The sequence below is a fragment of the Oryza brachyantha genome, chromosome 4, assembly GCF_000231095.2.
Source record: "Oryza brachyantha chromosome 4, ObraRS2, whole genome shotgun sequence".
Lineage (NCBI taxonomy): Eukaryota > Viridiplantae > Streptophyta > Magnoliopsida > Poales > Poaceae > Oryza > Oryza brachyantha.
Window position 1 is genome coordinate 16,075,239 of NC_023166.2, and position 22,577 is coordinate 16,097,815.

At 46.0% G+C, this 22,577-nt stretch overlaps 2 protein-coding genes across 2 annotated transcripts; one reads left to right on the top strand and one right to left on the bottom strand.

Annotated features, from left to right (window-relative positions):
- Positions 1-1,180: 1,180 nt before the first annotated feature.
- On the bottom strand, positions 1,181-3,639 carry LOC102722110 (lysine histidine transporter-like 8). The gene is made up of 5 exons (XM_006652580.3): positions 3,218-3,639; positions 2,969-3,105; positions 2,422-2,849; positions 2,178-2,309; positions 1,181-2,069 (listed from the first exon to the last, which is right to left on the bottom strand). Exons 1-5 carry the CDS (start codon positions 3,559-3,561, stop codon positions 1,575-1,577), a joined length of 1,536 nt encoding a protein of 511 aa, XP_006652643.1. The 5' UTR covers positions 3,562-3,639; the 3' UTR covers positions 1,181-1,574.
- A 9,180-nt stretch (positions 3,640-12,819) lies between these two features.
- On the top strand, positions 12,820-14,195 carry LOC102709560. The gene has a single exon (XM_006653610.3). The coding sequence runs from the start codon at positions 12,898-12,900 to the stop codon at positions 13,951-13,953; it is 1,056 nt and encodes a 351-aa protein (XP_006653673.3). The 5' UTR covers positions 12,820-12,897; the 3' UTR covers positions 13,954-14,195.
- Positions 14,196-22,577: the final 8,382 nt, after the last annotated feature.

A 22,577-nucleotide genomic window follows, 5' to 3' on the forward strand; every position in this document is an offset into this window, starting at 1 on the left:
GGTACTTTTTATTGGACTGGAGCAAATCTCATCAAGATAAAGAGATTTGCTCCGGCCCAACAGAAAGTACTTCAATGTACCAGTACCTCACAGTATTAATTCGTTTCTCACAATTTAGATCTAGTTGAGCAGGATGGAGTCGATCAAAGGTGCAGGAGCTGGGCTCGTCGGGGTCAGCACCACGTCGATGGCAGGGGCCGGGGTCAGCAACGTCGATTGGCTTGGTGGCAGTATCAGCCGGTGGTTTGGCAGATGACTGTTTGGAGAAGAAAGTTGATAAGGCAACCGATAAGACGGAATGATGAATCAGTTGATGGAAATGATTACCTGCTGGAAAGGAAAGAGAAGGGTGATCACCTATTGTCTGACTTCAGTGTCAGAGTCCTCATCGGCTGCAACATCGATGGCGGTGTCCATATTGGCCGATGTAGCTTCCATGGGGTGGCTTCTGCAGTTATCTTCAGTTTTTTCTTCGGGGCCTTTCGGATTTCTCGCTCCGCTTAGGCCCTCTCACCGGACTTGGTGGCCCCGAAAAATTCTTGATGTACTCGCTCGGGGAAGGTGCTCCATGACCCAAGGATGGGAGAGCCGATGTCGAGTACTCAATCGGCTTGCCATTTCTTCTGGTGGCAGGGACGGCAAGGGTAGGCTGCAAAGTGAAAAGTTAGTAACCGCATGAAAGTAAAAAACGTTCAGAGAATGAAGTGGTGAGTTCAGAAGTTACCTCAGAATCGGAGTACTCGTAGTCAAAGTCGATCTGATTGCAGAAAAAGCCTATTGCGGCTGAGACAGGTGTTGATGTAGCTCATCCCACCAATGTAAGCGTCCAGGACACTGATCCCAAAGTCGAAGGAGGTCATCGATCCAAACGGGATTATCTCGGCCATTTTGTTGATTCTGTTAAGTTCTAAGGCCGAGGTCAGCTGGCCCCTCATCTTGGCCACACCCAAACCGACGAGTCGCGATGGCCGGATGATAGAACTCATAAAATGGTCGAGTCGATCGTCCAGCGTGGAAACTGACCCGTAGCAGGCAGGGGGTGAAAGCAAAGGAGAAATTTTCCAGTAAGCACTTATCGGCCAGTACTTCTTCCATTCTGAAGATGCTAGGGACCTCATAATCTTTGGAATCCGGGTATGCAAACCAGATGCAGGCGTTGGGTTCTGGTCCGATGTAGCATAGCTTGAAGATGTGAGCCGGACGGACTGCTGACATTCGGTGACCAGGGAAAGAAGAGACCACTTCACCATATGACATGCATCTTCGGGTCTCGGTCGGCTCAGATTCCAAGAAGGATAAGGAAGGGTAGCTGCGTTGGTTGAATGGCGATAGTTCTAAAACCCTAGAGAAATATAGCCGAAACCACAGTTGAAGAAACCACCAGGGTCCAGCGATATGGCCGACAGGCTGGCCGTGAATGGCGCATAAGAAAAAAGAGGTAGTATGTTGAAGTGTAATTCCAACACAGCTTCTAAACAAAATCAATCCTATTACAGTTGTTCTCAGAAAGATGAAACCATCACATTGCGTTACGTTTTCCGTCGGTTTCACAGTTTTTGCTGCATTTGCAGTTGTCACTGGAAATCCGCAGGTTTGAAGAACTGAACATGCAAGCCTTTCTCCACAAGGCCCCAGAGATTCCCAACTATGAGCACAAAGCTTAGACCCATGCCAAGGCTTCCCAGAGCCCAGTTGGTGTACCACATGGCCGTGCCTTTGGCGGGCCTCATGATCGCCACCCACATGAAGCACGGGTACGCCAGCGTGACCGGCAGCGAGATCCCCCCAAGGAGGCCGGCGAGCTCCGACAGGAACGGGAGCGCGACGGCGATGAGGAGGTTGACGGCGCCGAAGAAGACGCGGAAGCCGGAGCGCAGCCACCACGGGCATGGCCGGTTCTTCTTGTGGACGTACCCGGTCTCCATGTTGTCGTACACCGGCATGGCGTAGATCTGGTACGTGGTCAGGCAGTTGACGATCACCAGCAGCGTGGCGACCCCCAGCACCACCTGGGACACGTCGCGGCTGTGGAACTTGTACAGGGCGCTCAGGATCCCGTTGGGTGGTATCTGCATCGAACGAGCACCATCACAGACACAGATCACACATGAGTTTTACAAAAACAAAAACATCTCAAGTTAATTTACTCATCGTTCAGGCCAGATTGAGGCACTCACCTGATCGCCATAAGCCCAGAAGCCACCAATGGCTATAGGGTACAGGCAGAGTGCGATGATGACGTAGGCTGCTTTGACGCCCTTCCACATTGGCACATGAGAAGGATGCTTTAGAGTTGATGGCATCGTGGCCTGCGAGTTGATGGCAAACACACTCAGTGGCCTTCTCTTTTTTCCATCGTTGTCAGTGGATTGGATGAATCGAGAGTTGGGAGACAGAAAGAATGAGTGAGAGAGACTTGACCTGAATCTCGAGCACAAGATTGTGCCCCCTAAACGCAAAGGCAATGATGCCGAGGCCATTCAGAATCCCAATCGCGCCCTCCACCTCGCCGGTGGCCTTGACCGGGTCGTAGGACACGCCGGCCACCCTCCCCTTGGCCACCGACACGACCCAGATCATTGTGCAGTACGCGACGGCGGCGGCCGCGCCGACGAGCGACACGCCGGCGATGGAGTTGAGGTTCGGGAGCTGGGACAGCAGCACGGCGGCGCACATGAACACGACGTACCACTCCACGGTCGTCAGCGGCCGGGCCAGGCACGCCTGCCCGCACGCGATGTTGAACAGCAGCTTCATGCTGCTGCCGCCGACGATGATGAGCGCCGTGCAGTTGCCCGCCGACAGGTACATGACCGGTAGCAACGCCAGTATCTTCCCCCATCTCTCACCTGATCAAGCACTAACCATGCATGAGAACAGATTCACAGAAGGAGACGTCGCCGATCGTAGGCTGCCGGCCGGCCGTGAACTCCGAGAGAGGAAAAAAAAAAGTAAAACGGGTACGCACCAAAGACGGTCGTGGCGAGGTGCATGTATCGGCTGTACCGGATGCCACCGGCGACGGGCTCGTGGAGCTTGACGAGCAGCCACAGCGTGTAGAGCTGCCACGCGAACGCGGCGGTCAGGCAGACGGTCGCCCATGTCCTGCAAAAAATGCGTGCACACCATGTCAAACGTGCATGCTCCACCGGCTGCAGCTAGGCAGGTTTAGGTATACTAGTACGTATACGTAACACGTCGGAGGCTCGGAGCGTACCATCCGAGGAAGGAGAAGGCTACGGGGAGCACGAGCGCCTGGAAGCCGATGCCGGAGCTGAGGCTGTGGAACGCGGCGTAGTAGGCGTTGCCGCTCCGGGACTCGGTGATGGGCAGCCAGGCGTCGCGCGGGTCGGCGAGCCGCGTCATGTGGCCGACCTCCTCCAGGTAACCCCTCACGCTCGCCACCGCCTTCCTCACGGGGCTGGCGGCGATGTTCGGCGTCCCCATCCCGCGCAGCGGCGATGCCCGGCTGCTCGCCGGCGCCGGCGACTGTATCTGCGACGGCGGGGTCGACACCGGCGGCGGCGTCGGCGGGGCCGACCTGATCGCCTCGCTCGACATGGCAGGCCCGCGGCGCGCCCCTGCTACCCGGTGATCTCTCACCTCGCGCGGGGCGGGTCGGTGCGTTTGCTGGGATGAATGCTTGAATCCTGGAAAGGTTTAAGGGGGAGGAGGCGAGATTTATAGGTGGCCTCTTGCGCGGTTGGTGATCGAATGGTGAGTCATGCAGCGTAGGTGTGAGGGTGAGTGGCAGCGTGAGCCCTGAGCAGTGTATGGAAACTGACTGGAAGCCGCCACCAGACCGTTCGTACGAGTCCCTGTCGTAAAATAGCACTAACTTCCTTCTAAAATTGTAAGTATTTTTGAGTTTTTAAGTATTAATTAATATTAAAAACACTATAATGTCTCTTCATAAATAAGGAATATTTACGAGTGAAAGGTATGTGTCAATAAAATATTTTGTTTCATATTGTAGGATGTTTAGTTTTTTACTGCAATGTTTAATATTTGTCTTATTCAAAAAATTATGAAAATATCATTTATTTTGCATGTGACTTACTTTATTATCAAAAGAACTTTAAGTATGATTTATCATTTTTTATATTTGTACTAAACTTTTGAATAAGATGAATGGTCAAACATTACAACCATAAAGTTAAACATCTTACATTATAAAAACTATACATGATGTTAAAAATATTTATATTTTAATATACGATTTAAATTTAAGAAATAGTAGGATGAAGTAACTCTGCTCGGCTTCATCTCAAGCCAAAAGACGTAGTACAACGTACCCACCATTAAGGGGTGGATGACCGGGGTCCCGTGAAGCCACAAACGCAGCCATTTGACAGGTACGTGTGCAGTGCACGTTTATTTTCTGCGATTGGATTGATTACTGATTGAAATTTGAATTCTCGAAAACCATTTGAAATTTCAGTCGGAGAACACTTTCGTCCAGGGTCGAGACCTCGAAATGTCACGGTGTTCGATTGATTTTCGTCAAAAAAAATTGCAAGCCCGGGGCGGTGTTGATGGGACGATTTCGGAGGACCCAACATTGTGGCCCCTTCGTTTTTGTACAGTGATGTGCAGTCACCCGTTGATTCGGACGATCTCCGATTCTATTTGCAGGCGTACCAAAACCCATCGATTAGAGGTCCAAACTCCTCTGGTGTCAACGCACGTGGTGTGAACTCAATAATCGTGGGCCATCTGCTGATTTGCATCGACGACACGACGGTAACGAAATCGTAGTATCGCTCACGCTGGCCTTTGATCATCTTCGTCTCGCCATACCTAAGCCAAAAGGTCACCTGCCATGGTTGCATGGACAAACGTGTGACGTGTCCTGCCTCGTTGGTGACACAGTTGATGAAATGCAGCAGCAGATTTCAGCACCCAGGTTACATTAATTTCTAAGGTTATTGACTAATTCCATGCCTGATTTCAACGATTAGCCACGACGTGGCCACGTGGGAGATACGGAGAATTGCAAGGCAAAACCTGTGGCTTGTGTTGGTTAATTTATCGGCGAAACATCGAGTGCTCACGTCCATCTCAGCAAAAGGGAAGAACGATAAATTAGACGTTGTAGTCAAAAAGAAGAAAAAGATTTGTTTTGCGTACCATATTTCATTTTTTTTCATTAAAGCTGATAAAACAAGATTCTATGAAATCCATACAGTCCTGTTGCAAGTGGATCCTTTTTGTGAGACATCATAATTGTGATTGCTTACCACAAAACAACAAACATATCATGGGTTCATATCTGTGTTGTACTGCTGCCCAACCCAAATTAATAATGCGTATTGAGGTAACATTCCAAATCAAAGGTGACGTCAGGTAGATTCAGCTTGAGTCGTTATCAGGAATCAAAATATGTTTCCCCCACCATTGTATCCTACTGTTTCTTAATCAAACTAGTGTTAACTTTAAAGAACATTTCCTCCTGAAGTAGTTAAAGTAACATAACTAACGTTATTTTTTTGAAGGATACATTTCCTACCAAGCACGTAGAATTAAAACGTCGTAGGTCTTCGGATACTGACCAAAAACCAATGTTCACATGAGTACCCGGACAAAAAGCTTAGTTGTACAACTACCATTCCTCGTGGTTGGTGAGTGACGACCAAGGGTTGGCACAGGTCTCGCACCGTTAGTTAATGTTTTGTTTGACAAAGAACTAATTAAGCACGCCAACCTCACGAAAAGTACGTGTGGTAGCACTACGGTAAACAAGTTAGACATTTGTCAGGTGTGGACTTGTCAAAAGGGGCTTGGCAATTGGGATGCCTGAGGCAACTGAGCAGCGCATGCTGCATCCGTTCGGTGGGACTGAAAGAAACAGCAGGTCACTTGCGCGGCAGGAAGCGAGCAAAAGAGACGAAAAAAGTGGAGTAGATATGATGGAAATGGTCTCTCTTTTTTACCACATCTCCGTGGATTTGGCTTCACTCATGTGGTACACCAAAAGAAGGACCGCCCTCTCTGCCGGCGGCGTACGAGAGATCGAGGAAGCGCGACGCGGGTCGCTGGGCAACACCGATGCAGTGATGCTGCTGGTGCTCCTGCCGGGTTATCAATGGAGGAACCAGGAAATCTCTGTGGAGAAGATATGGTCTCACGATGTGGCTGGCGTTTGTCGAGGAAGATCGCGGGGGGAACGGGTACCTCAGGGTAATCAAACGCATCTCTCGTTTACGTCGAAAAGGAAACTAAAGAAGAATAAAAAGGAAGGATGGAATCGAGCGTCGTGACACAGACGCCGCACTTGCTCGATCGACCGACTGCTAGCTTCTCGCTTTTCCGCTCCCCACCTTTTTTTTTACGAGTCACGGAGCACGCTAGTGGCGATCGACATCGCGAATACACCAGAAATGAACGGTAGAATGCACAGAGATGTATTCGCCGCTTCGCCGGGTCGACATCCTACCGGACATGGGACGCAACGCAGTGTGTCGCAATGGCCGATGAGGCGATGATGAGAGCTAGGCATCGGAAGAAGCCAAGAAGGATATATGGCATGCACATGGCAGCGCTCAGTCATGCACTCGTGCTCGTGCACAACGGCGGGACGACCGGACCACACGTCAACCGGGGTCCAGCAACCACGCCGGCATCAGTACTCATCGGGACTCACCCAACGCTACTACCTGGATCAGGGCTTCAGTCAGTCACGTCGTGCGGCCACAGTACTAAAAACTACCTTGGTTATATTCTAAGATATCAATGTCAAAAACTTAATTTTTATATCTTGTTATCCTATAGCATATTTGTCTCTCTCACATGTAGTCTTGTTTTACCTGAAGATACTGGCTTTTAATCTAGAACCAATTTCTTTATTTATTGTCTCTTTTTAATAAGATCAATTTTACAATCCAACAAAAAGTATCTCAAGGTACCGGTACCTCGCGATACCAAATCGTTTCTAATCGTTGGATCTAACAACGCACATCCTACTCAGCTAGATCCAATGGTGAGAAATGATTTGGTATCTCGAGTTACTTTTTGTTAGACCGGAGCAAATCTCCTTTAATAAATAATCTAATACATCGACAAATTGCTTATATAACATATCAATAAATACATATAGAAACTATTATTATTGGGTCTGCACTAAGAGTGCCCTAACGGCTCTCACAGCAGAAGCTATCCACATGTGTAGCTCTAGTATGCCACATAGGAAAAAAATAATTATGACTCTTCTTCTCCAACGCATGTGACCAGCCTTAGAGCAAGGCTAATAATATAACCAGCAAGTGTAAGAATTTTTTTTAGCCTTCTCTCAGCCCACGCATATAGTAGTTAGTTGTTCATAATTAATATAACGTCCACTTGTCTAGTTTCTTGGTTCTATGCTAGAGCTACCTATAAACTATGGTCCGCTTCTTCTCTGTCTCTTTCTATCTCTTCTTTTTATCTTTTCTCCTCTATGCAAGCAACAACACCACCGATGCCTCCCCTCAACTCTTCCTCTCTGGCCTTCTCCCTCGTATCCGGCGGCGGTGGCCCGGGCTACAGCGGCGGATCCGGCGTGGGTGGCACCGGAGCTCAGCGTGGAGGGCGGATCGGCGGGGGGCAGCGCTCGCGATGGCATATCCGGCCGGGGCGGCGGCGGATCCGGTGCGGGTAGCGAGCTCACGGCGGGCTCGAGGAGGCAGTGGGTGGCACGGGAGCTCGGGGTGGCGACATCCAGTCCTCTCCTCTCGCGAGTTGCCTCTGATTTTCCTATGAATTGACGAAACCACGCGCGCGACACATCCTCTGCAGGCCGCGAGTAGTCTTCTTACAGCTCTCCATTTCTGTCCACGTAGGATCAATCCAAGCTGGAATGGTTGAGCCACATGACACCTAGGCGCACTGCGAAGGCACTGATAACCCATATTCTCTATATTTCCATACAAACGTTTCCTAATGTTGTACTGTATACTTATTATATAAAAGTTGTTTTTAAAAATTCATATTAATTCATTTTTTATTTTTTATAGTTAATAATTAATTAATCATATACTAATATGTTAAAGTGTTTTTCGCGACCATTAACAACCGAACCGCCAAACAGGGATTGAATCATCCAGCTCACGCTGACATGGGGCTCAAGCCTCAAGCAGGTTCGTGCGCGTGGTTCCTACTCCTACAGGCTTCCGTGGTTTGATATAATTTTAACTTTATTTGACTTCATATGAACTATGTATAGATTTTAAAGATATTATATGGCAAACTTATATAACAAATTTGCATTTAGACCTCCCCACGTAAAAAAGGCCCTCCTTGGAGTGTAATTACACAAAAATATACCTTTTTAAATATGAAGAAAAATAAAATATATAAATAAAAATAACTCGGTGTCTGTTTGAGACGGCATGGGGGTCCAATATATCTGAGGCACCGGAGAGAGATTGAGGAAAAAACAGAGAATAAAAATGTCACGGACCGAAACGGGCCTAATGGGTCAGCTGAAGCAGGCCCTTTAGGGAAAAGGCCAGAAAGCCCATGTTTTGAAGGAGTTATTTATAGGGCATATGGGCTGCCGGTAGCACTAATTAACTAACAATCTCACCCAGTAAACACCGTAACTATCGTCTAAAATGTTCGTGTTCTTTTCTTTTTCTGTTCTTTTGGCCTCGGCAAGCTGTTAGATTTGCATTTCTTGTGTCATGGTTGAACCCTAGTTCCTAGGCAACAGCAGAATATCTGAATATGCTACTAATTGCTGCCAGAGAAATGTTAATGAAATTGGATGGCCGTATCCGATGAACCGCGCGGTTGGTCTAGGCCTCGTGTTTGAGCTTGCTTTAGGACCAGGTTTGCATCGATGCGCCCGTATGGACTTGTCCGGAGAAAGATTTTCGACAGCGATTGAGCTACATCCCATGCCACGCTATTCGTGAATCAACAAAGAAAATACAAGGGCTTAAGCATAGATATTCATGAAACAAATTGTCGCGTTCTATATACTATGGTTGCTATCTCCAGCAAATGTGTAGTATGATCGATCATGTAAAGCCCTAGCCGGACTTATGATTTCTATGTTAATGAAATTGGATGGCTATTCCTGGGCCTTCCCAGCCAAAAAAATAAATAAATAAAGCAAAATTTAGGTACACAACACTCAAAAATGTGCTAGGTGTGAGACCTCGTAGAAACGTGGCTTAGCTACATAATACTCCAAAAAACGTATATCTTGCTAGACTACCTTGAAAACATTATGTTATTATTTTTTAGTTAAATAGAGACAGATTTTTTTACAAAAAAGGACGGGAATGCCTCTCGGGCTTCTCTCTTGCTATGTTCTCTAGGTTAAAAAAAAAGATAACAGTCTTTTTCGTAGAAAAACCAAACGACATATTTATAAATTTAAAAATTGTTAATAAAACTTTTATATACGTATTCTGAACGATCTAAAAGCTAAGGCTGAAAAATAAATTTCGATAAACCCCCAAATCAACTACAAATTTAGTGTTAAAAATTTAAATTTTAGCTTATAAGCATAAGCAAAAGCGAGATGAACAAATCTTAAATCTTACTGCACCAGCGCACTGCGCACTAGATGAAGGGAAAGATACGGTATTTGGGAAGTGGCATGGAGGGTAAACTTATTTTTTTCCACACTAATTCTCTTTCCAAATGTCTTAGAAATAATAAAACAATAGTTTTAATATCATATACTCTCTCCGTTCCATATACAATGTAAAATGTTTAACTTTTTTTACTTACAATGTTTAACCATTTGTCTTATTTAAAAAATTATGAAAATATCATTTATTTTTGTTGTGACTTACTTTATTATCAAAAGAACTTTAAGCACAACTTGTCATTTTTTATATTTATACTAAATTTTTGAATAAGACGAATGGTCAAACGTTGTAACAAAAAAATCAAACATCTTACATTATGAAATGGAGGTAGTAGCAGATTACATATTTTTATTGTTTTATAGCCCAGTCAATTTTTCAATATGTCCCATAATTCATTACGTGTTTTTGGATGGCTATAGCATTTTTTCCCATGAAGTAACTATTTAGTTTATACACGTGGATTAAGGTACGAGTATGTGAAGCAATCAAAGTGGAAGAGACCACTTTTCTAGTATGGTTCACACTGCTTAATGCTTGCGTGTTTGTAGTTGTACAGTAATCTAGTCTAGACGTCTAGTAGAGCAAGGGCGAGACAGAACGGACCTTGCTTGTTATCTCCTACCGAACGGCGGTTCTTATATTAGCCCTCATGCGTGTAAACAATCATAATTGAGGTAATTTAAATTAGTTTGTGTCTTAATCTTCGAGTCGTTATGCATGCTGAGGGTTTAAACATCACCTTTCGCTTGTGTACTTTCAAACATCACATCTGGTCTAAATATTTTCTGGGAATAACTTTACGTGACTTTGCCAATATATGATTGAGGAATGAAGGATAAATCAAATTGGGTAGCTATCTAGTCAAAAGTCAGAACTCTTCGTGGCATCTTTATGACGAACAAATTAAGCTAGCTGAACGGCCCTACTTTTGTTTCCATATACACGAGACCAAACCATATGATGTCACACGACATTAAACAACTGCTTATCAAATAGTCTGTGCTCCAATCCGATCACTAGTCCTAATCAAAATGTCACAGTATTTTCAGTATAGTAGGCTACAAGTATATCCATTGTGATTTGTTTTGTGGGGACAGAAGTTTGCACAAGATAAACAAAGTCATGGTATCAAGTCTCAACAATTCAATAAATACACAAATTGACTGATTCTTGGCTTCATATTCGTCGAACATTTTAAATACGCGAAACCTGAATCAATATGAGGTATATATATAGGCCGCAATGGAGAATGGAGGGCCAAAAAAACATTATTTTTGGCATGGCACCTATAACCAATGTATCACACGGCGCACACCTTGGAAGAAGAGTTTCATTTCAAGTCACAGGATGATGGTCGTCGACCTAATTAAAGCGCCATTAGCTATCCCAAGTCGAACAAAATGCCAAAAGTTCACTCGCTTGTATAAACTGCGAATATTATCGATATATAAATATATTATATTATACTCCTAGCCGGATTATATCGATCAGAGCCAGAATGAGTTGCAGTCGCGGTCTGAACTTCCTCTTCGTGCTCGCGGTCGTATTCGCGTGCTGCATTAATCAAGGCACCCACATGATCCTCGCGCACCGACGTGCATGAATTCTAATGCTTCACATGAAGCATACATATATCAGTCTGTACACCCATGAACAGGTAGGTAATTGATGTGAGCTCTGAAGTCTGGAAATTGATAACGGGGTGCCCAACTAGGTTGGCCAGCCGGTGCCCAAACTCCCGTGTCTTGACAGGAGATGCAACACTAGAGATGAAATCATTTTCTCACATATCTTATCATTCCAACCATTTTGTATATATATTTAATTTTCTTACCTACATTTCTTAACCAATTACAATACTGTTCAATTATTATCATCTACATTGTTAATTACTAACTGTATCTGGGTCTAGAAATTGTAACATTTTTAGACGAATGAAGACTGGAGAGGCAAGTATAATTCTAGTAGTTTAGTAGTTTAGAGTAGGTACAATAGCAGACTATAAGCCAACTATAAGCATATTTTAAAGAACAAGAGGGAGGAGAGGGAAGAGAAGTTGGGCTACTAAACTTTAGCCAGCTGCAGCACGAGTTCCAAGACACAATATGTGTATGATAGGTGGAGTCGTATATTAATTATGTAGTATATGATTATTGTATGTATTGGCTTCTAAGAGCAAGTTCAATAGTATAGCCAACTACTGGCTTCAATTTATTTATAGTCAATCTAATAGTCAATTCATACAATAGTTACCTATCAAACATCAATACATGGTCCCACATGTCATATACATATTTTGTCTTGGAGCCCGTGTGCAGCTGGCTACAAATTAGTAGACCAACCTCTCTTCTTCCCCCTCTTATCTCTTTAAAATATGCTTACAGCTAGCTTATAGTCTGTTATTGTACCTGCTCCAAATTAACTATAGACCATTTGTAGCTAGCAGCTAGCTATCCTATTGAACTTGCTCTACATATGGAGAGCCTGCAAACAGTCTTGTATTTACCAAGGATTGCGTTGGACATTGGACTTTGAAGCACGATAGAAAAAGGCCCAGTCGAGGAAAAAATAATGTCATAAAATGCTGGGAGAAGGCGGACCAATTATGAACAGCTACGCGGCGAGATCCAACATCGGGGCCATTGCTAACTGTTGGCCGAAAGATGCTGTGCAGGTTCGGAGGCTCTGGACCGCTGGTTCTCGCCAACACGCAAGGCCGGAAATTAAAGGCCCTACGAGCAATCGATCTATCGATCGGGCGCCCTATCGCTTCTTCACGGCCTCGCGAGATCGATCCGGCGCTGCACCACACAAACCGGGGCCCGCCCCGCCGACGAGCCGGTCCCCCGCGGCGTGGACCATTGTCCGCCACTCCGCCGATTACGGAGAACACGCGCGTCTCCGGCCGGAAACGGCAGCACCCAGAAAAAACGTTGCGGACGTATAACGCACCGCCCGGTCCGTGGCCGCGCGCGCTGCCCTCCCCTCCCCTGCAATGCACGGGGCAGTCAATGTGGCCGAGCAGGAACGCGCGGCTCTCACGGGCGCCGCGCCCTCGTGTTACCACGCCAAGGCCAAGCTAAGCCAGTATATATATATATACCACACGCCGTCCACGACTCCACGACGACGACGCCTCGTCACTTCGAGAGTTAGCCTCCACGCGGTCCCGCGTTTCTCAGGTGATCCAGCAAGACCGGTGCACAACTGCAGGTCTGCAGCACAGCCGGCACCTCGTCCTTTTAAAACCCCGTCTCCGTTTCGCAGCTCGCCACGGGCAGAAAGAAAAACGGCAGTAGGCGCACGCCACGCAGCGATGGCCGGGTACCGCCGCACCATCTCGTTCCCGGCGCCCAAGCCCGCTGCTTTCGCGATCCACTCGACCGCGAAGGACAGGCTGGCGGCCGCGTACCACGTCCGCTCGGCCAGCCTCCCCTGCCGCTTCCACCCGCTGGTGGCGCAGCTCGACGACGACGTCGCGGCGCTGCGCCTGGTGATCGGCCAGTCGCCCTCCACGGCGCCGTCCGCGTCGTCCATCTCGGCGGCGGCGTCGCAGGTGGGGAGGGTGCTCTTGTCGCTCTCGGAGCTGCTGCACCACCCGCAAGCGCAGGAGCCGCTGCGCAGGCTCGGGAGGTCCACGATCGCGGAGCGGCTGCTCGACGACTTCCTCCGCCTCGCCGACGCGCACGGCAGCTTCCGGGAGGCGCTGGTCGCGCTCTCCGCGCTGCAGGCGGAGACGCGCGCCGCGCTTCGGCGCGGTGACCCCGCGCGGCTGGCGTCCGCGGCGCGCGCGCAGCGACGGGCAGGGCGTGACCTTCCCCGCCTCGCCGCCGCCGCTCGCGCCGTGGTGAGCAAATCACCCGCGCAGCTACCGGAGGACCTCCCGGCCGACACTGTAGCCCTCGCAGCCGCAGTCGCTGACGCGACGGTGGCCGTGGCCTCCGGCTCCGCGGCCGTTTTCTCTGGCCTCTCCTCCCTCTCCAACTCCGCCGCCGCCGCCCGTGTCGAGGTCGCCTCGACGCCGTGCTGGGTCACCGCCCCCGCAAGACTGACCGCCGGCTCGGACGCACCAAGCACCAGCCACCACCGCATATGGTGGGTGGCCGACCTCGTCCGTTGGATGTCGCGCGCCAAACGGCGGTCCGCCAGGAAACACAACGACGGCAACGGCGACGACGGCGAGTCGTCCACCGTGCAGCTCCGATCCGAGTCCCGCATGAAGCCAGAGGAGAAGGCGCGGAGAGCAGCATTCGAGCGCCACGAGAACCTAGAGCGGTGCATCGCCAGCATCGACAACAGCGGCGAGAAGGTCTTCCGTGCTCTAGTCAACACTCGAGTCTCCTTGCTCAACATTCTTAGCCCAAGCTTCTGATGTTCGACATTCTTAGCCCAAGCTTCTGATGTTCGAACTGCACGAGTTTAAAATTTGAATAGCATTTAAATTTGGCTTGCATGCTTGGACAACATCTGTATATACTACGAAAAGAATCGTCCCAGAAGCAGTCAGTTGTTGGTTCGCAATCGCCTGCATCTTTTAGGAGTTTTGGAACCGGTATTCTGAATTGCAAATTAAGACGCGCATTTTTGGCCCTGTTCTTTCATTCTTTGGCTCCAAGCTATCCTCCAACAAACCCATGGAATCCAAATGAATCACATTCCTTAAGTCTATCCAAACAACCTTCTAGATTGACCCCAAAATTGCCATGTGCGAATTGTGGCTGCAAAATTGGAGTAACATCTTCCCAGTACATGATTCCGAACACCATGAATGACTTGGAGAATTGTAAAACCCAGAGCTCAGAACCATCTGCGGCTCTTTTTAGCGGTTCATTCCGGTTAATTAGCCACACGCAAAATGAGAAGTACAATTAGTGTATAATTAATTGAATATTAATTAATAAAAATTTAGGAAATGATTTTTAGTAAATTGTATAAAAAAGTTTACGCACGAAATGTAAGGTTTAATAGTTTGAAAAACGTGACATGCCAATTCGATAAGCTCAGATTTCTTTTGATGCCTTGATGAAAACTCATACGGTGGTCATACCAATTACCAAGCGTTAAAGCATGGCAAGTTGGCAACATAGGGTTGTTCGTCTATCCCCAAAGGCATCGCAACAGAACCACAAGATGTGTCCTTGTTCTCTACGCACCAGAAACGACACGAATTTCATGACCATGCATCGCTCGATAGGTACCAAAAACTCTGTTACTACCAATATCCGTCCAGTTATCCAGCAATGTCCTCCTGTCGCCCACTTGTCCAGTCTCCCGATTATTAATTACCGTCGGCATTGGCTTAGTACGACATCGTTGCAATTCAATGCCACAGGAACGAATGATGACGGAATATGGATCAGTCCAAAAGAATCATTAGCAGTACATTACGTTTCCCAAGCTCGCGTCCCTGTGAGATGAGCACGTGCTGTCGGGTCATCTCTGCTCGCTGCCGGGGACATGCTGAACTGGTTCGAAATATAATTTGGGCGTTCGCGAGGGGGAATATATAGCTGGACGGACGCTCCTGTGCTCGGAGCAGGCGAGCGCCGGCTCGACGGACAGCTCCGATCTCTGATGGCCTGACGCACCCCTGCACCTGCACGCGTTTGGTGATGAGTCGGTGTGGATTCCTCCACACTTTTCTACTTGCCCCGCCAATCCGAGTCGGCTTTGATCTCAGATGCCTTTCTGCTTCATGAACTGAAATTGGCAGATGTATCATCATGTGCATCCGCGACGTGCATGTATGCCGCCGATCGTTTTGACAGGGCATGAGGCATGCACAGTGCATGTGAGTCTTCATGTGATGATGCAAACAGCAGTTCTGCAGGGCCGCCCGGCGACGAACGCGTGAATAAGAATATGAGGATTCATCGATCTCAGATCTCGGACCGTTTCTTCAGTTATTAACCTGTCACCGTGTCACGCACGCACGGCTTGCAGAGTTGTAATCTCCATATCAGGGTACTCCTAGTATTCATTGTGAGTTTGTTACACAATGCAAAGTCCATATTTGGGTTAACCGGTCAGCTCGATGTTGTCGAGACCTCGAGTCCTCGACGTACGAAACGGGGGCCCATGGGAAGCTCTGGTACAGATCGGAGCGTCACGCGCTGCCCGGCCGGCCGGCCGGCGTCACATGCACGGCAGCGCGCGCGGGCGCGGAGGGAGGGGACATGGATGCACGCGGTTCGTGTTTGTTTAAGCGGAGGCGAAGCTAAGGCTAGATGGCGTCGGGGCTGGCTGGCTGGGTGGCGGAATAATGAAACGGGAGCGCGCAGGGTTTGGCTGGCCGGTTCCCCGACAGCGACAGGTTGCTGCCGTGCCGATCGTTTCATCGTTATTTCCTGGCCGGTTTCTTTGTTGGTGCGCGCGGAGCGGGCAGAGCAGGCGAGCAGCCGCCCTCGTACTATTGCCTGGCTGTCTTCTCGTGCGCTCCGTGCATGGCGGTTGGGTCGTGCTCGGGTGCGTCCCGGCGGCCGGGCCGTGTCTGCTGCCGGGGTGAGTTGGCGTATTTGACGAAGAACGTATGGACGCCCTGGACCGGCACCGGCCCAGTATTTTTCTGCCAATACTCGGCAACCGGCCTACTCGAAAACTTGTACCCCTGGTGTGGTATTTCTGAATTTGAATTGGCCCAGCAGCCCAAAACGTTGCGTTGGGCTGGATAGTTGGCCCAGTTTATGTCAGCCTAAAAATAATTCTGCCTTACCAGTACTGTTTTTTTTCCCATTACTGAGAGGAGTTTAAGTCCTTAATCCTTCGTTTCTCTTAACGCTATACACATATAGACCATACCATATCACACGCATATCATCTACAGGACCCAAAATGTCCTTCACAAATCATAAATAACGAATATTAAAGTAGTTGTTGAATAATCTTTAATACTACTGGTTTAGCTTTAATGCACCTAAATAACCAATGGTCCAAAAGCTTCCGTTAATCATTTAGGCTATCACCATGCCAGGCTGATGATTCAATGGGCCACAAACCAGCAGCGCAACACTATACAAACCTTAATAGAGATTCATGCGTCCATGATTATAATAGAAATGGTTGCGAAATACATTTTTTAAATAGTATTATTTTAATGAAAAAATACAAAAATACGTCAAGCGAGAAAAATTATGAAAACAAGACCTTGTCAAACTTCGCGTGGTCGACAATACCCCTATCAAGTATAGGATGAATGCAGGTCTATATCAAGCTAAGAGAGTTACGCTAGGTGTGGGCCTTATCGAACTCCTCGGATTTCTCTCCAGATCTATGGAACATTGTTAGTTTAACAAGCGTATTTAAAATGTTGACCGGCCTCAAGAGCCTCTGTCAAACTGGCCATGTTGACCGGCCCCATATCGAACAGACAGTTATCAATAGGTCTCGTCGACTCAGCTTAATTCGATACGATTATTTTTTTTTATAATTTTTTATATCAACACTTATTTTATGAATTTTCATTTAAATTGTATTTTAAAAAAAATCTAAAATGTAGTGGCTGTTACACTATTGCCAGTAATCCCGTACGTGTGCACTTTCGTTTTATACTGTTTTGGCACAGTCGCATTCTCTTGCGGTAGGGTTTGCCGTGTTTTTACAGTTCTGCCCGCCGTGCCTGTGATTTGTGAAGGCTCCTGGACCCTTGCCACATCATTTTTACTCTGTACCAGATTCTTTTCAGCCTTTTGGTTCAGGAATATCTGAAAGGCTGATGAGCCACCAACCATACTCCATACAACAGGCATGCTTGATACCTGTGTATAATGACAGATAAGTGGATAAAGGTGCAAGAGCCAAATGCAACTGGGTATATTCAGGATTCTCCTCATAGTTGTTGATGCGATTCATATATGTGATGCGACAGTCTAGTGACATTTTTGGTACCCCTTTTGAACTAGCAGTCCCTAGATAATTGTTATTTCTGATGGTTGTTGTGCTGGACCGGCTGATTGCTGAGTGGTGAGTTCCCACATGTTTGGCTGGTGCTGTCATTGTTGCTCGTTATGGGAGAGAACCTTTTCTTTTGGAGCGCCACGCGGATCATGCCTCCCTGCTTGCCTGAAGATGAAAAGAACCAGAAATATAGAGCTGCATATCCAGCATCCTTTTCCCTTTAACCAATTATTGGCCACTCAGGGTCTCATATGTACACACGCACCCGCACACAAAACAAAAGACCATTTTCTCCTTTTCAGTGTGACGGATTATTCACTGTCGCTTCGTTCATGACTTCATGCATGATTGCATTTCCATTAAGCTATGGTATTGGGCTTCCAGAACATGGCTATTTCACAAACAGAAACTTATCTGCACAGATTGCATGTCTGCATTACTGCATACCTGTAACTGAAACCAACAGAAAATGTATTCTAAACCACAGGAAGCCACCCTTTCACTGTTAAAAAGTACAGAAGTCATGAAGAAGGGCAGGGAATAGATGCCAAAAGAAATTCATTAATTCAAGACATACGGTAGCAAGGCACATAATTGAGCTTGAGCATTGGCCTGCGCTCTCTGAAACTTCAATTCGTGGTAGTTTTGACTTAACTAAAATTTTCCACTGCTATGATATGGGTACGGGTCTTTATTAAGGCAGGCATAAAGCAGTCCTACACATATCTTTTCGCTTCTGCTTATCGTTATAAGCCAAAATTTGGATTTTAAATTTTAAATTTAAAATTAATTTTAAGGTTTTTTCACCGAAATTTATTTGCTAGCACTAAATTTTAGACGCTAAGAATACATATAAAAATATTATTTATAAATTATTTTTCGTTTACAAATATACCGTTTGACTTTTTTTTAATAAAAAACTCAAACAATCGACCCCTTGGCCTCTTGGGTCATGAATCATGATACATCATACGGAGCCCATCAGAGATCTGAGTTTATGATGGCGATGGCAACAAATGCAGATTAATGATTCGTCTCTGCACGAAGCGTACAGTAAGGATTATGCAATGCACTACGGCGTAAATGGCGTTCCTCTCACTCTCTATGTATCTCTTCAGGTCTCAGTTTGGTCTGTCACGGACTACTCATGGTTTCGTTAATGGCTGGTCCATTGCTAAGTGCTAACATCAACTTACCTTTAACATGAATGACGTGCGACTCTCTGTACCTCGTACGAATCTGCACACAAGCATTAGCATTTTTTTTCTAGGTCGATGCTCTGAACTGGAAATAAATAAGTTATTCGTCATTTGCAGTGCACAAATCAGCATCGTTGCTGGAATTGACTTTGTGTTCAAGCAAGGAAATCTATCAGCATTTTGTATACCGGTCAGCCAGAAAAAAACATTTCAGATGATCAGAGGTCGTGCGCATACGTGCGTATTTACATATGGTTCCAGTTCGCATGCATTAAGCCATGCTTGACTTCTTACCATGGATGAATATACTTGTAAATTGTTACGTGGTAGGAATATACGCAGTGACTAGTGAAGCGAATTGTTAAGTACGTGCAGTTATTACGATCTGATTAGGCAAGTCAACCGTTGAATGGGAGAGTTTTGTATACCATCTGAGATCAAGAAACCTCTACTTACGGTGGTCATTTGGATTGACAGTTGAATATGCCCATGTGTTTTTGAATTGCTGATCTGAAAGCGCTACGCCATCACGTACACCGCGCGCGATCATGGTAGGGTCTTCAGCCCACATGATAGAAAACTCATCTCTACTCAATAGAGTAATTAATCAGATGGCTCATACACATGCTGATCAGCTGATGTGAATTAGGTGGCTCAGCTCATGGGGGGCCTCTAATTCGGGGAGTGGGTTTAATGATTAAATGCCGTAACAGATTCAGATCAAACTCGTCAGCACTTTCCAGAACGTAATTACCGTTTAGGTCGGACAAGGACTGCCTCAGTGGAAGATACTGTCGACTGACAGACAGCCATGGCTTCTGAAATCCTTAAACATTTATGCCCTTTTTTACAACATGTTGGGCTTTAATTTTTCCAACTAGGAGCGTGATTTGCGAGTTTCAGTCCATATGATGATGCCCCCCTCACCATATCACCAATATAATAATAACACCATTCTGCAAGTACTACGGATGCTAATATTATTTCTCCTTTGCCACCACGTGAGACGCTCAAGAGTTTGAGACCATAATGGTCACTTCCTACGTTATGAATTTGTGACCACAAGATCAGAAGAAGGATAGGCTTCAATGGACAAAACAAAAGTGCTCCTAGGAGAAGCTATTGCTCTTTTCTTCTCCCTTTTAGCCTGTTAGACTGGCTAGCTCGGCCTCATCAACTGTTCTTGAGTTCTTGTTTCAGTCGTGTACAACGAGTGGGTCACGCGCCCTTTCGATCTGTCACTCCTACTCCACTGCCCATGCTGAGCTGCTGCTTAGCACGATGGGTGTTCATTCCACTGGATCCCTATGTGTACTGTTTGATCTGCTTATCTAGCGGGTAATATAACCCTTAAACCGAGATGGTGGCTAGCTAAGCTAACTACTAGGTGCTAATGGCCCGTCCAGACTTGTCGGCAGATGAAGGCGTTGATCTGAATCATAATTAAGTCGGCGCTAATGGAGGAGGGGACGCCAGTACCACGGGCTTGAACAGCATGGCCAATGTTTTACTACCAGCAGCAGGAGGGTGATGCCTGATCGAGCAGTGAAAAGTGACAGTGTGGCACTACTGTCGATTGAACCCCACTGTAGCAAAAAAGGCAGAAAACCTCACATGAACAGTGGAGCTGTAGAATTGATGATTGATGAGCCAGGAAACCAGAGGAGTCATGGAGGGGAAGCAGAGGCAATGCCTTTCTCTAGCTCCACTGGTTGCAATGAGTTAAAAGGCATCGGACGTGGCAGGTGGCAGTGTGTCACTGGCTGGGCACCGTGGTGAGAGTGAGACATGCCCAGACGCAAAGAAAGCTGGCCGAGCTTGTGCAAGAGATGATCGCCACCAATCCGGGCCTCGGATGCCGTCCGAGTTAATTCTCTGCAGCGTGATCTCCTTGCAGAGTTGCGTCGAGATATTGCCGATCGCCATGGCGATGGCCATGCTTGCCCTGACGCTCTCCGTCGTCAGCCTTTGCTCTCTTCCCGAAGAGGCTGGAGGGTCCAAATCCAATCTGAATCCGTGCACCATCCACGGGGTGACTTTAGGAAAACAAACAGGGAAAACAAAAGGCAATGACCAATGAATTTGCATTCGGATCTCTGATTATCTCTCGACAGCCGGAGGGATTCCAATATTGGTTGGTAGGATTACTGATCCAACTCGATAAATTTGCACCCATGGCATTTGTTTTAGCAGCAGTGGACCAAATCGCTACCACCATCCGGTGGTAACCAGCTACATGAAAACATTCGGGATTTATTAAAAAAATAAGATAATATTAAAATCTGTTTAAATTTAGTGTGACTACTATTGTATTACTGCCGCCGTATACACTGGAAGGGTGATCGTTTGGGTTAATTATGAAAAAAAGTTAAACAACGTATTTACAAACGACAAATAATTTATAATAAAATTTTTATATATATATTCTTAACCGTCTAAAAGTCAATGCTGAAAAATAAACTTCAGTATAAAAACCTTAAAATCAAATTTAAATTTAATATTAAAAATTTAAATTTTAGTTTATAAAACAAAAGCAAAAGTAAAGAGACGTCGGTGCGTATCCGGTGGTTTGAGAGACCATGGATAATAGTCTCCAGGGACATGACCACTGGTCTAGTGTCAAAGTAGTCTTTAAATGTTTAGGACGTACCACTGTAGCAATGGACTTCTGTATAAACTCCACACTATATGGATGTCTGAAGAATTTACTTGAAAAACATCACTTTAATATGAAATCTATATATCATAGCACGTAATTGAACAATAATGAGAAGAAAGAGAATTTTTTTATCTCTTAGGTGGTTAACATTTCATTTTTTGAGAGAAAAGGCATAATGAAATATTTACGAATAAAAAATAATTTATAAATAAAACTTATATATATATATATATGTTCTTAAAAATTTAAAAGCAAGGACCATAAACAAATATGAAAAAATTATTTCATGCAGGTGTGAGGCATGGACGTGACAGTTGTGCAGACGACGGGTAGCAGCGGGTGAGTTGAGTGGAGCAGAGGAGAAATCAGGGTTTGAGGGTTTACATATGATACTCTAAATACATTGGGCTATTGATTCTATTGGATTTAAAAGTGAAAAAAATAGTAGTGGGCTCATGCATTTTGAACCATGCGGAAAATAATATTTCTTGTTCTGACTGGAGCACGATGGATCCCATGTCCTTATAGGTATTACCCTATATTCGACATGCTGAGGAGTAAGAATATTAGTTACTCCATCCATTTTATATCGGAAGATTTTATAAGTTTATTTATATTCATCCATATGTTAATATATAAATAAATTTAGTTAATACTTAAAAAAATATCTAATAACGGAGAATATCAGGTAGGAAAAACGTCCGGAAAGTGTTCGCCGCTTTCTGTATTTTGAAACAAGGTACGGCTGTCGTGAGCGTATGGCCTATGCAAGCACTTCAATACTTCTAGCAGTGGTGTGACAGAGCAACAGCGCACAGCGCACCGATCATCAATGAAGCATGGTTCCGTCGTACTCTCGTACACCTACTATTCCCGTCGTCCTCTCCACGAGTTTTATCATTACGCTGCGCAGAAATACTGATGTTCTACTAGCAATGTTCACTGCAAGCGTACAGTATTTAGTGTCGTACTAGGTGTATAGGCAGCACGGGAGCAATGTGTCGACGTAACAAGTCGTGCAGTTTCTGTGAAACATTATCAAATCCAGTGACATGACATTTTGCATTGGTAAGGCGTTGGTTACATGGGATTAACTTTTTAGCCCCATGTCACATCAGATGATTGGATAATTAAACATAGACTATTAATAAAATTCATCTATAATTTTAGACTAATTCGCGAGACGAATCTAATGAGCCTAATTAATCCATAATTAGCAAATGTTTGCGGTAAGCTTAAAACTCA